The 14,029-nt window shown below is 46.4% G+C and overlaps 1 protein-coding gene across 2 annotated transcripts in view; it reads right to left on the reverse strand.

The window, feature by feature from the left end:
• Positions 1 to 13,778, reverse strand: part of PJVK (pejvakin) — a 36,616-nt gene extending 22,838 nt beyond the window's left edge. For both annotated transcript variants that reach the window (XM_063932273.1, XM_063932272.1), the window contains exons 1-2: positions 13,557 to 13,778; positions 7,590 to 7,785 (exon numbers count right to left, since the gene is read on the reverse strand). In XM_063932273.1, the coding sequence (XP_063788343.1) occupies positions 7,590 to 7,785; positions 13,557 to 13,767 (407 nt within the window). In that variant the 5' untranslated portion in view covers positions 13,768 to 13,778. The remainder of the gene's footprint in view (positions 1 to 7,589; positions 7,786 to 13,556) is intronic.
• Positions 13,779 to 14,029: the final 251 nt, after the last annotated feature.

Here is a 14,029-nt window from a genome sequence, read left to right on the forward strand (position 1 = left end):
TCCATGGCTCCGTCTTCACAATCCTACAATTGATTGGACGACTACGCAAATCCTGGCATGGGGTTCCTCCTGTGCAGAGACATGTTTGTTTAAAGTATTGCCTGTCTGTTCTTCCTCCCCCAGGTCGTCTGATGTTCCACCTCCTCCATATCAAGATTTCACGGATGTGTTCAGTAAAGCTTCTGCTGATATCCTTCCTCCTCATAGAGAATGGGACTGCCCGATTGATCTCGTTCCAGGGAAGGTTCCACCTCGAGGCCGAACTTATCCGTTGTCTCTGCCTGAGACGCATTCTATGGAGGAATACATTAAAGAGAACCTAGCAAAGGGGTTCATTCGACCTTCTTCTTCCCCAGCCGGCGCAGGCTTCTTTTTTGTAAAAAAGAAAGATGGTGGTCTGCGGCCGTGCATCGACTACAGAGGTTTGAACGACATTACCATCAAGAACCGTTATCCTTTACCCCTGATTACTGAGCTCTTTGACAGAGTTAGCGGAGCTACCATCTTTACAAAGCTGGACTTGCGAGGTGCATACAATCTCATCCGGATCCGTGAGGGTGACGAGTGGAAGACCGCCTTTAACACCCGTGACGGACATTATGAGTACCTCGTCATGCCCTTCGGATTGAGCAATGCTCCAGCTGTCTTCCAGCATTTTGTCAATGAGATCTTCAGAGACATTCTATACCGTCATGTCGTGGTCTATCTAGACGATATCCTCATTTTTGCCAACGATTTAGAGGAACATCGTTTTTGGGTTAAAGAGGTTCTGTCCCGTCTCCGTGTCAATCATCTCTATTGCAAATTAGAAAAATGCGTCTTTGAAGTCAAGTCCATTCCGTTTCTAGGGTACATTGTGTCCGGTTCCGGACTAGAGATGGATCCTGAGAAACTACAAGCAATTCAGAATTGGCCGGTACCCTTAACCCTCAAAGGGGTCCAGAGGTTCTTAGGGTTCGCCAATTATTACCGAAAGTTTATACGAGACTTTTCCACCATTGTGGCGCCTATTACTGCTTTCACCAAGAAGGGTGCTAACCCGTCCAAGTGGTCTGAAGAAGCCATGCAAGCTTTTCATCTTTTAAAACAGAGGTTCATCTCTGCGCCTGTCCTGAAACAGCCTGACATCGACTCTCCTTTCATCCTAGAGGTGGATGCCTCCTCCGTTGGAGTAGGAGCGGTGTTATCTCAGAGGGCTAAAGATGGCCATTTACATCCTTGCAGTTTCTTCTCCCGGAAGTTCTCCCCAGCTGAGCGCAACTATGCCATTGGCGACCAGGAGTTGCTAGCCATCAAGCTCGCTCTAGAAGAGTGGAGGTATCTGTTGGAGGGAGCTTCTCATTTAATCACCATACTTACAGACCACAAGAACCTTTTATACCTGAAGGGCGCACAATGTCTCAACCCTCGTCAGGCCAGATGGGCACTTTTCTTTTCCAGGTTCGACTTTAAACTCCAGTTCTGTCCGGGCTCTCAGAATCGCAAGGCCGATGCCCTTTCCCGCTCATGGGAGCAAGAAAATGAGTCAGAGTCTTCAGACAAGCATCCTATTATAAATCCGTTGGCATTCTCCACGGTAGGGATGGACTCTACGCCCCCATCAGGGAAAAGTTTTGTGAAGCCGATGCTAAGGAAGAAGCTCATGCATTGGGCCCATGCTTCCCGTTTTGCCGGACATACAGGTATCCAAAAAACCCTGGAGTTTATCTCTAGGTCCTATTGGTGGCCAACTCTGAAAAAAGACGTCTTGGAGTTTATTGCATCTTGCCCAAAGTGTGCCCAACATAAAGTATCCCGCCAGTCGCCTGCGGGGCAACTGGTTCCACTATCCGTTCCCCGTCGACCATGGACCCACTTGTCGATGGATTTCATTACAGACTTACCCATGTGCAACAAGTTCAATACCATCTGGGTGGTAGTTGACCGGTTCACCAAGATGGCACACTTCATTCCTCTCACCGGTCTTCCGTCAGCTTCCAAGTTGACTCAAGTATTCATACAAGAGATCTTCCGACTCCACGGTCTTCCTGAAGAAATTATCTCAGATCGAGGAGTTCAATTCACAGCCAAATTCTGGCGAAGTTTATGTCAAGTCCTCCAAGTCAAGCTAAAGTTTTCCACGGCTTACCATCCTCAGACCAATGGTCAAACCGAGAGGGTGAATCAGGACTTGGAGGCCTTCCTCCGCATCTATGTGTCCTCCTCTCAAGATGACTGGGTTCAATTACTTCCCTGGGCCGAGTTCTGTCATAACAACCAGTATCATTCTTCATCTGCTTCAACACCATTCTTCACTAACTTTGGATTCCACCCTAAAGTCCCTGAGTTCCAACCGCTTCCAGCAACTTCTGTTCCCGCAGTGGATATCACCTTGCATCAGTTTGCCAATATCTGGAAGAGCGTACGATCAGCTCTGCTCAAGGCATCGTTCAGGTACAAGAAGTTTGCGGATAAGAAGCGTCGAGCAGTTCCTGCTCTCAAGGTGGGTGATCGGGTATGGTTATCCACGAAGAATTTGAGGTTAAGAGTTCCCAGTATGAAGTTTGCACCTCGCTATATCGGTCCTTTCAAGATTGAACAAGTCATCAATCCTGTTGCTTACAGACTCCAGTTGCCTCCCTTCTTAAAAATACCCAGGACATTCCATGTTTCCCTGTTGAAACCGCTGATCTTGAATCGGTTTCATTCCTCACTTCCTCCAACTCCGAAAGTCCAAACTCAACGAGGCGTTGAGTATGAAGTGGCCAAGATCCTGGACTCACGTCACCGTTACGGTCAACTACAATATCTTATTGACTGGAAGGGTTATGGTCCTGAGGAACGGTCGTGGACCAATGCTTCTGATGTCCATGCTCCTGCCTTGGTCCGGAGATTCCATTCCAAGTTTCCTCAAAAGCCAAAGAAGTGTCCTGGGGCCACTCCTAAAGGGGGGGGTGCTGTCACGATCCGGGTATCTGGACGCCATTTCTTACCCATCAGATGCCTCCTAAGGCTGGCTCAGCGCTCCAGGACCGGATCCCATCTGTTATCCTGATGTGTACATTCCTGTATCCTCTCCTGTCTCTCTGAGACGCTGTCACAGTAACGCCATATTACATCTGGCATGGCGTCTCCCGCGGCCTCCGCCGCCGTCCCTGAGCTTCTGCATGCAGAGTGTCAGAGTGGCGATTACGTCAGCCGCGGCCTCCGCTGTGTCCGCGTGGTTGGATGTGCACTTGTCAGCCTGGCGTCTCCTGTCTCCAGTGGCCGGCGCCGCCATTACTGTTTTCATTACCACATGGATTACAAACCAAACTTCCCTCCAAGTGTCTGCATGGGCGCAGCCATCTTGGATTCTGTCAGCTGATCATTTCCTCCAATCTGTTGTCAGTATTGTTAATCTGCATAATTGCCTAGCCAATCCCTTCCTTGCTGCAGGTATAAATACACTGTGCCTGAGCAAGGAAGGCGTCAGTGCTTTGGTTGTCAAACCTAGTTCCTGTTTGTCTCTCTCCTGTGATTGTCTTCCAGGTTCCAGCTCCTGTCTCAAGACTTCCACCATAGAGACCCGCACCAGCATTCCACCTGCGGTGTAGCCTGACTCTCCAATCCATTGTGGATTCATCTGTTTCCAGCTACAACATTACCTGCTTCCAGCTCAGCTTTCAGCAGAGTACAGCTTCCCTTAAAGGGCCGGTGTCCTTTCTACACTTTACCACTCTCCACCGGTATTATTATTTCTCCGCTCTCAAGTTCTACATTTCAGTTCATATTTCATCGCTCCCAAGTTCATTTATTATTTAACTGGTTCCAGCCAGTATCCACTCCGTGCTAACAACAGTCTGGTTCCAGCCAGTATCCACAGCAGCTGTTTTACCTTCAGCAACCCAGCTTTTCCTGGAACACCAGCTGGCACAATCCTGGGTTATCTCCATTGCTACAGTCGGGCCTGGTAAGGACTTTCCATCTAGAAGATCATAAGAACTATCTCACACTACCAGTGCCCTGTGGCTCCTGCCATCCTGTAGTACCCAGGAACTGTATTTATTATTTGCTGACTTTTACGTTTTCTTTTACTGCTGCTGTGTTGCGGAGTTGTCATAATAAACATCATTGACTTTTATCCAAGTTGTCGTGGTCACGCCTTCGGGCAGTTATTATTCATGTTACTTACATGTCCAGGGGTCTGATACAACCTCCCAGGTTCCGGTACATCTCAGCCCCTACAACTGAGGCTGCCTCCCGTCAGCTCAGGCCCTCAGTTGTGACATATACCCTCACAAATTAGTAAAGCTCTGTCTACTGTGCTCATCCCAACCTTAACGAAAATCTGTAATCTCTCCCTGTCTACTGGTATCTTCCCTTCTCTATACAAGCATGCAGTGATTACTCCCATTCTGAAAAAACAAAACTCTGACCCGAACTCTCTCTCTAACTACCGTCCCATCTCTCAGCTCCCATGCCCCTCCAAGCTACTTGAGAGACTTGCCTACACTCGCCTCACACACTTTCTTAACTCACACAGCCTACTGGACCCACTTCAGTCAGGATTTCGTGCCCAACACTCCACAGAGACAGCACTGACTAAGGTAGTGAATGATTTGGTCACTGCTAAATCTAAAGGACATTACTCTCTACTTATTCTCCTTGATCTCTCTGCTGCTTTTGACACTGTTGACCACTCTCTTCTCATACAAACACTACAATCCCTAGGTATTCAGGACACAGCCCTTTCTTGGTTCTCATCCTACCTATCTAATCGCTCCTTCAGTGTTCGTTTCTCTGATTCCACCTCTCCTTCGCTACCTCTCTCAGTTGGAGTATCGCAAGGCTCAGTCCTAGGTCCTCTGCTTTTCTCTATCTATACCACATCTCTTGGCAAACTAATCAACTCTTTCGGATTTCAGTACCATCTGTATGCGGATGATACTCAAATCTACCTTTCCTCCCCTGATTTGTCACCATCTGTATTGGGCCGTGTCACTGAATGCCTTTCTGCCATTTCATCTTGGATGACATCTCGCCACCTCAAACTTAATATTTCCAAAACAGAATTAATTATATTTCCATCGGCCAATAGTAGTTTCCAACCTGATATCTCTATCACTGTTGAGAACTCGGCAATCACCCCTACCCCACAAGCTCGCTGCATAGGTGTCATTCTTGACTCTGAACTGTCCTTTGTTACCCACATTCAATCTGTCTCAAGATCATGTTACATACATCTAAGAAACATATCCAAAATACGACCATATCTTACACAAGACACAGCAAAAACTCTAATCCATGCTCTCATTATCTCCCGCATTGATTATTGTAATAGTCTCCTGATCGGTCTTCCCAAACATAAGCTCTCACCACTACAATCCATTTGCAACTGCGAGGCTAATCTTCCTTGCCAGACGTTCATCGTCTGCAGATCCGCTCTGTCAGTCCCTCCATTGGTTACCGGTATTCTACCGTATTAAATATAAAATACTTTTACTCACATACAAGGCTATTAACCAAACTGCACCAACATACATCTCTTCACTCATCTCAAAATATCTCCCTACCCGACCTCTCCGCTCTGCACAAGATCTACGTCTCTCATCCACACGCATTACTTGTTCACACTCAAAATTACAGGACTTTATCTGGGCTTCACCCACTCTGTGGAATGCCCTCCCACGCACAGTAAGACTCGCCTCTAGTCTCCAAACCTTTAAATGTTCCCTGAAAACTCACCTCTTCAGACAAGCCTATCAAATTCCAGACCCACCCACATAACCTTCAGTGCTTCCCTATCTAATGACATCCTCTGTAGAGTATTCATAACATCACATATCTTGTCTTTCTTTAGTCTCACACCCTCCTGACACTTGGCCAACTTTGTGGGGTATCATCATACAACCCATTAAGAACCTAGCAATCTGGTGGACCATTATGCAATAGGTAGCATCTATCCTTGTGTATCTATGCCTATTTCCCTATAGATTGTAAGCTTGCGAGCAGGGCCTTCCTACCTCTATGTCTGTCTGTTTTTACCCAGTTTTGTTCTATTACTGTTGTTCTAATTGTAAAGCGCAACGGAATATGCTGCGCAATATAAGAAACTGTTAATAAATAATAAATAAATAAATCTTACCTCCCCACTCATCTCTACAGTGTTGTGACTTTGTATAGTGACTATATGAGCACTTTACATTACCTCCCAACTGTCCCGATTTTCGCGGGACAGTCCCATTTTTTTGGAACTGTCCCTCTGTCCCACCCGCGGGCCGCAGTGTCCCACTGTGGTGGAGTGCCATTTGGGAGGCTCCTATCACTCACTGCTCTGTGATGAATAGACACAGGAGACAGAGGGACTGGGGTCATGCCAGCAGCTCACAGAGCACTGTGCATGCCCCCATAATGACGGAAAATGAAGGCGTGGCTCGCTTTTGTGGCATTGCTGTGAAGCCACACCCCCTTCTGTGGAGGGCACACCACTTTTCGGGAGCGCTCGCCGGAGCAGTCCCGAATCTGGATTCAAAGATATTGGGAGGTATGACTTGACATTAATAACATCTTCTACACACATTAGATAAAACCCCTCATGACATGCATTACATTAACTGCATACCTAAACACCAAAATGCCCTGCACATTTTAGTAATAGGCCCATATTAATAGTCAACTCCAACCAACTGCACTTACCAGCTCTGCAAGGTTACATGCCATGGAGGCAGAATTCTCTGTGGCAAAAGTGAATAGAAATTACTATGTCAGCTGCAGATGCAATGTCAGACAGCTTAACACATTCTCTCCAGGTGGTGGAGGGCAGCAGAGGGGAACTCTGGGAGGAGTAGTCGGGATGTCCCAGCAGCAGCAGCGCCCAAACTGTGGTGGAGAGACCTGGACGCTGTTACTCACAGACTGAAACTACAGCAGCGGTGTGAAGCTGGGAAGATCTGGGGAACATGATGGTGTCTGACAGCTGTGTGTCCCTGTGTGCCAATGACCTCATGTCATGTCTCTGTAGCAAGAACCAGAATGCCGGGTTCAAAAAGAAGCGCGTCCGCTTCCAGGAGCGTTAAGGCAGCAGCGGCAAGCTGACTATATCGTATGTGACGTGCCTGGAGCTGCCGTATAAGTGGGCATGGTTATGCCTTTACTTTAAGGGGGGAGATCGCCCTCATCACCCCTCCCCCTGAATCCACCACTGCTCAACAGTCTCACGGTCTATAGAGGTTTAGGGTTCTCCCTACCTCCTTTAGGTAAGAACATCGTCTTCCAAGCCTCCAGACACACTGGACTCTGACTGCCGTCCCCACATGGAATGACTGAATGCTCCAGCACCACCTGTGCTCTGTCTCAACAGGGCAACCTCTAGGTGTGGTCACACACCACTTCTGTTCCCTGTGTGGGCGGATCACTCCAGCTCCACACTGACTCCGTGTATAAGTAGTGCAATTTACCTACTGCCACAATACACCAATCTTATCTTGTTAGCGCTTCAAACATAAAATAATAATTGCTGATACTGATGCTAATAAACATCTGTACATTGAGAACACAGATCACCCAGTCTACTCAGATTCTCAATATCAAAGTCATAGAGATATCTTACAAGTCACATGATACTTTACCTGGTAATAAGTTCCTTAAGCAAAGTCGGGACTTCAACTTCATGTTTGGTTACAATCCCAAAGGAAGCTTTAACAGCGACAGAATCAGAGCCATAGATATTTATCCCAACATCATTCATGATCTGATTCCCATGCCTCTTGTCGAAAGAGACATCTGACTTATCTTCGTAGTTCAGCAGCTGGTAGGAACTTACACCTGTGAAAGTTGGAAAATTAAATGTCTGTTATCTAGAATCTAGCACTGGACAGAGGCTTGCCAATTCCTTCTGGGGTCAAAGGGGGTCATTCCGAGTTGTTCGCTCGTTATTTTTTTCGCTACGGAGCGATTAGTCGCAAACTGCGCATGCGCAATGTACGCAGTGCGCCTGCACCAAGTAAATTAGCACAAAAGTTTGGTATTTTACTCACGGCGTAACAAAGTTTTTTCATCGTTCTGCTGATCGTAGTGTGATTGACAGGAAGTGGGTGTTTCTGGGCGGAAACTGACCGTTTTCTGGGAGTGTGTGGAAAAAAGCTGCCGTTTCTGGGAAAAACGCGGGAGTGGCTGGAGAAACGGGGGAGTGGCTGGGCGTGTGTGTGACGTCAAACCAGGAATGAAACTGACTGAACTAATCACTATGTGTGAGTAAGTCTGGAGCTACTCAGAAACTGCTAAGAATTTTCTATTCGCAATTCTGCTAATCTTTCGTTTGCTATTCTGCTAAGCTAAGATACACTCCCAGAGGGCGGCGGCCTAGCGTGTGCAATGCTGCTAAAAGCAGCTAGCGAGCGAACAACTCGGGCTCACCCCCAAAGTGCGAACTCAAACCTACAGTAGGTCTCCTAAATAAGACTTTTTCGCTATTTGTAGTAGGAGGAAAGGAAAGAGACCATATCTAAGCAGCAAGAATACTGAAGAAAGATGAAAGACGTGACATGGGGCTGTCTGGCATCTTGCAGCCTTGGGGGCAATCACAGGCCCCTGGCCCTGGTGCTCCTATCAGTACATTTCAAGGGAAAAATGGACGTACCAAAAGCCTTGTAGGCATGCTTTGTCTAATGTGGGTGTGGTTTACATACAACAACAAATACAACACCTATCAGCCTCATCTGAAAGAGCAAAGACTATTTTAGTAACCTCTATTCCAAGCATGTCCTGTGACTCTACAGCTGTTGTGAAACTACAAGTCCCAGCATGTCCTGTCAGTTTTGCTATCAGGGAATGCAAAGGCACGCTGGAACACATGATGCTGGTTGGCCAGGCCTGCTCTAGTCAATACAGAGATCCTTAGAATAGCTTCTATGCAATACAGAGTGCATTCTATAGATCGATATACAATACATAGCACATTCTAGTGACAGATAGACAACATAGGGACAATTCTAATGACCAATATACAATACAGGGACCCAGAGCTGTAACTAGATACTTTGGTGCCCTGTGCCAGAAAGAGAATTAGTGCCCCATATTTAAAATAGGGACAGTGCCAAAATATAGGGGCGTGGCTTCTTGGGGAAGGGGTGTGGCCACAGAATAGTACCAATTCACATTACACCGCACAGTAGTGTCCATTATTCACATTACACAACACAGTAGTATCCCTTATGCACGCTACATCACAATAGAGCCCAGTGGGTAAAGTGGGACAGAACGGGTGGAACTGCGTTCTGGCAGTTCTAAATGGAGGTGGAACCAGTTCCACCATCCCTCTTCCCACCTTGCCCTGCCACAATCAGCAACTACACAGGCAGCCTGATTAAGGAGGACTCAGAAAGACTCATTACCAGCACTGCAGCCAGGCTTCTGCAGGCCCGGCTCTGCCACCTGCCCACAACATCTACTCAGCTGTGGGCTATGTCAGTCTCTCACACACACTGTCTCCCGTCCATGACCCCATCCAAGTGGTAATGCAGGAAGTGGCTGCCCGCCTCCGCCAGCTTCTGCCAGAATCCGACAATGAAGACGAGGAGGCTCAGGCTGGCTTCTGGGCTTCCCTATGGCTGCCCCACTCACCAGCACCGCGGCCGCCTATATCAATCATGCGGTGGTGGGTGGCACTAAAGAGGGAATAATTGATTTGGCCCGCCTCCTCCAGTCCCTCTGCTGCAGGTGGCAGGAAGGATGACATCATCGCTCATCTGCATCTGCTGTTGTGAGCAGAGAAGCCGCCTTGAGTGCTCACTCGGATGCCGAGGGAAGAGACGGCAGAGTTACTATCAGGTGATTCATCACAGTCAGTCATCAAACTACTGTGGGCATTATTTGTAAGGGAGTACTACGCTACTGCTGCGGGAATTATGTGTAAGGGGCACTATGCTACTGCTGTGGACTTTATGTGTAAGGGGCACTATGCTACTGCTGTAGGCATTATGTGTGAGGGGCACTGCTACTGTGGGCATTATGTATAAGGGGCACTACTACTGTGGACATTATGTATAAGTGACACCACTACTGTGGGCATTATGTATATAAGGGCCATTTCTACTCTGGGCATTGGGCCTAATTCAGAGTTGATCGCAGCAGCAAATTTGTTAGCAGTTGGGCAAAACCATGTGCACTGCAGAGGGAGGGGGGGGGGCAGATATAACATGTGCAGAGAGCGTTAGATTTGGGTGTGGTGTGTTCAAACTGAAATCTAAATTGCAGTGTAAAAATAAAGCAGCCATTTTTTACCCTGCACAGAAACAAAATAACCCACCCAAATCTAACTCTCTCTGCACATGTTATATCTGCCACACCTGCAGTGCATATGGTTTTGCCCAACTGCTAACAAATTTGCTGCTGCGATCAACTCTGAATTACCCCCATTGTATATAAGGGGCATTACCGTAGGCACTGCATATAAGGGGCACTACATTTGGTGCTATGTGAATAAGATTGTGCTACTGTATGTACTTTCAATTGTGAGACCACACCCCTTCAGCATGCACTGTTCATTTCTAAATTGTGGGAGGTCAGGCATGCATTTATAGTTTGCAGGGGGCACCAAACACCCTGACACTGGCCCTAGCTCCACCTAATTGGGGGGGGAGGTAGGTGATGGGGGAAATGAGATGAGTTCCCCCACCACTTGGTAGAGCCCCCTTATACACATTATGCCAGGTAGAGCCCTTATACACATGCCAGTTATAGAACCCCTTATACACATTATGCCCCTTATAAACATTATGCCAGGTAGAGCCACGTGCAGTGTGTGTGTGTCACTTACAGCTTAGTAGACAGCAGCGCTTCAACGCGTGGTAACCCACTCCAGGATCCGCCACTCGACCCTGCTCTGCAGCTCCAGTACTCAACACTTATGCTTCTTTCAATGCGGACCTCACTGGGATGACACCCGATCTGCCCAGCGCTGCCTGCTGTAATATATACAGTGGGCAGTACTGTGGCTGTCACCAGCAATGCACAAATGACCAGCCAATCGGCGTAAGTGTAGACAGTGCTCCCGCATGAAAAATGTGCGCTGTGCAAGGCACCGTCTGCACTACCCTAGGATGGTCCAAGTGGGCAATATGCAATGCAGGTATCATCCTTATGACTGTTATACAATACGGAGACCATCCTAGCAGTGGCAACACTGAGGTCTGACTTGAATGTGCACTGTCATTCATCACAATACAGACCATTAATTAACTACACCTATTACCTATTATGGTTACATGGACTTGCACACTATGTACCCAGAGCATAAACTTACCTCTCCATTGCATGTGCTGTAATCATTGGGAAAATAGCGTGGGTGCCATTTTCTTCAAGATCTGCAAATGCGCAGAAGAAAAAAATCACCTGGAAATTGGAGCCAACACCATTACCCCGGAGATCTGCCCATGCACAACAGATTCTGCCACAGTCCCATTGTCTACTTGGCACATGTGTTGACAACTGAGTCGGGGCCTGTAAGGAGGCTGAACATGGGCCTTCTCTCTTGAACCTCTACTGGGTGAGTGGTTTGGGCCTATTCACCTTACAGGTGTTAAATTAAAGGCAATGACATGCAGCCTACCGTGATTGCTGCTCCCTGAATCCACTTGTCTCTATTTAAGCTCCAGTCACCACTCCCAATTTACCACGTTTAGGGGACTATTCTTTATTAATTTCAGTTGGCCCACACAACATAAAGATCTGACTCGCATCACAACGACAGTTCCAAATCCACCGGAGATATTCAGTATTGCCCCTGTGCAGGAGGCAACTGCTCCACAAAGCAGATGTCCCGCAAACCCTACTAGTAGTGGCAAATGTTTATACTGTTAGGTTTCTCCCAGTCAATTTACTGCACATACGTGAACTGAGATCATGTATGTGCACTGCAAAGTCATGGATGGGCAGAGAAACCTGAACAGATCTCTCTTTGCAAACCGCACCTCTTTTCAATAGTTAGGAGTTGGTCTCAGTGGCCTAACACAGGCCCTCATTCCGAGTTGTTCGCTCACAAGCTGATTTTAGCAGCATTGCACACGCTAAGCCGCCGCCTACTGGGAGTGAATCTTAGCTTAGCAGAATTGCGAACGAAAGATTCTCAAAATTGCGAATAGAAATTTCTTAGCAGTTTCTGAGTAGCTCGACACTTACTCTGCCACTGCGATCAGTTCAGTCAGTTTCGTTCCTGGTTTGACGTCACAAACACACCCAGCGTTCGCCCAGACACTCCCCCGTTTCTCCAGCCACTCCCGCGTTTTTCCCAGAAACGGCAGCGTTTCTTCACACACACCCATAAAACGGTCAGTTTCCGCCCAGAAACACCCACTTCCTGTCAATCACACTCCGATCACCAGAACGAAGAAAAAACCTCGTAATGCTGTGAGTAAAATACCAAACTTCTTAGCAAATTTACTTGACGCAGCCGCAGTGCGAACATTGCGCATGCGCAGTTAGCGGAAAATCGCACCGATGCGAAGAAAAATAACGAGCGAACAACTCGGAATGAGAGCCACAGTCAAGCTCCAAATATGTTTAGTATTCAGAGCTTGAGGAATGGACGACCACTAATGATGAAGAGGTCCACTACATACAACATGCAGAAAGTACTACATACATAACAGACCTATTCACCATGATGAATAGGCCCCTATGAAACATATTACAGTACATAAATTTGATTATTTCTGTTTGTTTTTTTAACTACTCTTACAATATATTTAGAATATTACGGGAAACAACATAAGTTTTCTAAGCTGTGAATTTCACATAATTCTAAACAATAAAGAATTAGAATATTTAAGAGGTCTATGTACTAAGCTTTGGAGAGAGATAAAGCGGATGAGATAAAGTACCAGCTAACCAGTTCCTAACTGTCATTTTTCAAACACAGCATGTAACATGGCAGTTAGGAGCTGATTGACTGGTACTTTATCTCTGTCCACTTTAGCTCTCTCAATAGCTTAGTACATAGCTTTAGCTCTCTCCACTTTAGCTCTCTCCAAAGCTTAGTACATAGACTCCTTAATTGTCTATCTCTTTTTGTAATGGAATACACCCATTAACAATACCAACATACAGTAACAGCTTTTAAATATTTTGATGAAACTTAATCCTTCTTAAGTGCATGATTCAAGGCCCCGAAACTTTATTAGCAAACAATATAAAAAAAATAATAGTAATAGTGTAAGAATTGTAATTCTTGCATCTTTGCCTTTTTGCACTCACTCTATAATTTTTCAGGGCAGATTTTTCTTTTTCTTTTTTTTTGCGGTTTATAAAGATACTGAATTAGAGTATCTGCAGAAGCCTATAAAAGACTTGGGAGATGTATTAAGCAGTGATAAAAGTAGAGGAGTGAGTCAGTGGAGAAGTTGCCCATGGCAACCGATCAGCATTGACGTAACATTTATAATTTGTGTACTATATACAGAGCAGCTGATTGGTTGCCGCGGGCAAGTTCTCCACAGACTCATTTCTCCACCTTTATCACTGCTTAAGTTAGTACATGTCCCCCTAAGACAAAATGAGCTACTGTAACATTGCAGCATACGAGTTCAGGTTACATTTACCTGCAGAAATTTCTTTGTCTCCATGAAGAATATCCTTCAGTGTAAAAGGGGTTGAGATGTATTTGTACTTTCGGGAAAGAAAACAGCGCTTCTTCTTTATCACAAGGCCCAATGGCTGGTATTTGTCTGCTTCACTGAGGCTGGGCACCGGAATCAACCTCCCGCCATCTCCTACTTGTTTAACAAAGTTCTTAGTGGCAGCAGAAAACATAATAAGCAGGTGACATTTACCCCCGTCCAGCAGTCTGCAGTCCCACCAAATCTAATATAATATTACATGTACATTTCAGATAAAGGTGCCAGCGTTCAGTGGAAGTCGGTGCATCCTTGGTGTGTTATGTCTATGGCATATGCTGTGTTATTTCCAGTCTCCTATGCACTCACATTGACTCCTATTACCCAAGTCAATGAATAATTGAAGGTGTAATATAATAGGATGCTTTGTCACGGTCCCTAGTAACATATTGTAAGTG

This window comes from Pseudophryne corroboree, chromosome 7, assembly GCF_028390025.1.
Source record: "Pseudophryne corroboree isolate aPseCor3 chromosome 7, aPseCor3.hap2, whole genome shotgun sequence".
NCBI lineage: Eukaryota > Metazoa > Chordata > Amphibia > Anura > Myobatrachidae > Pseudophryne > Pseudophryne corroboree.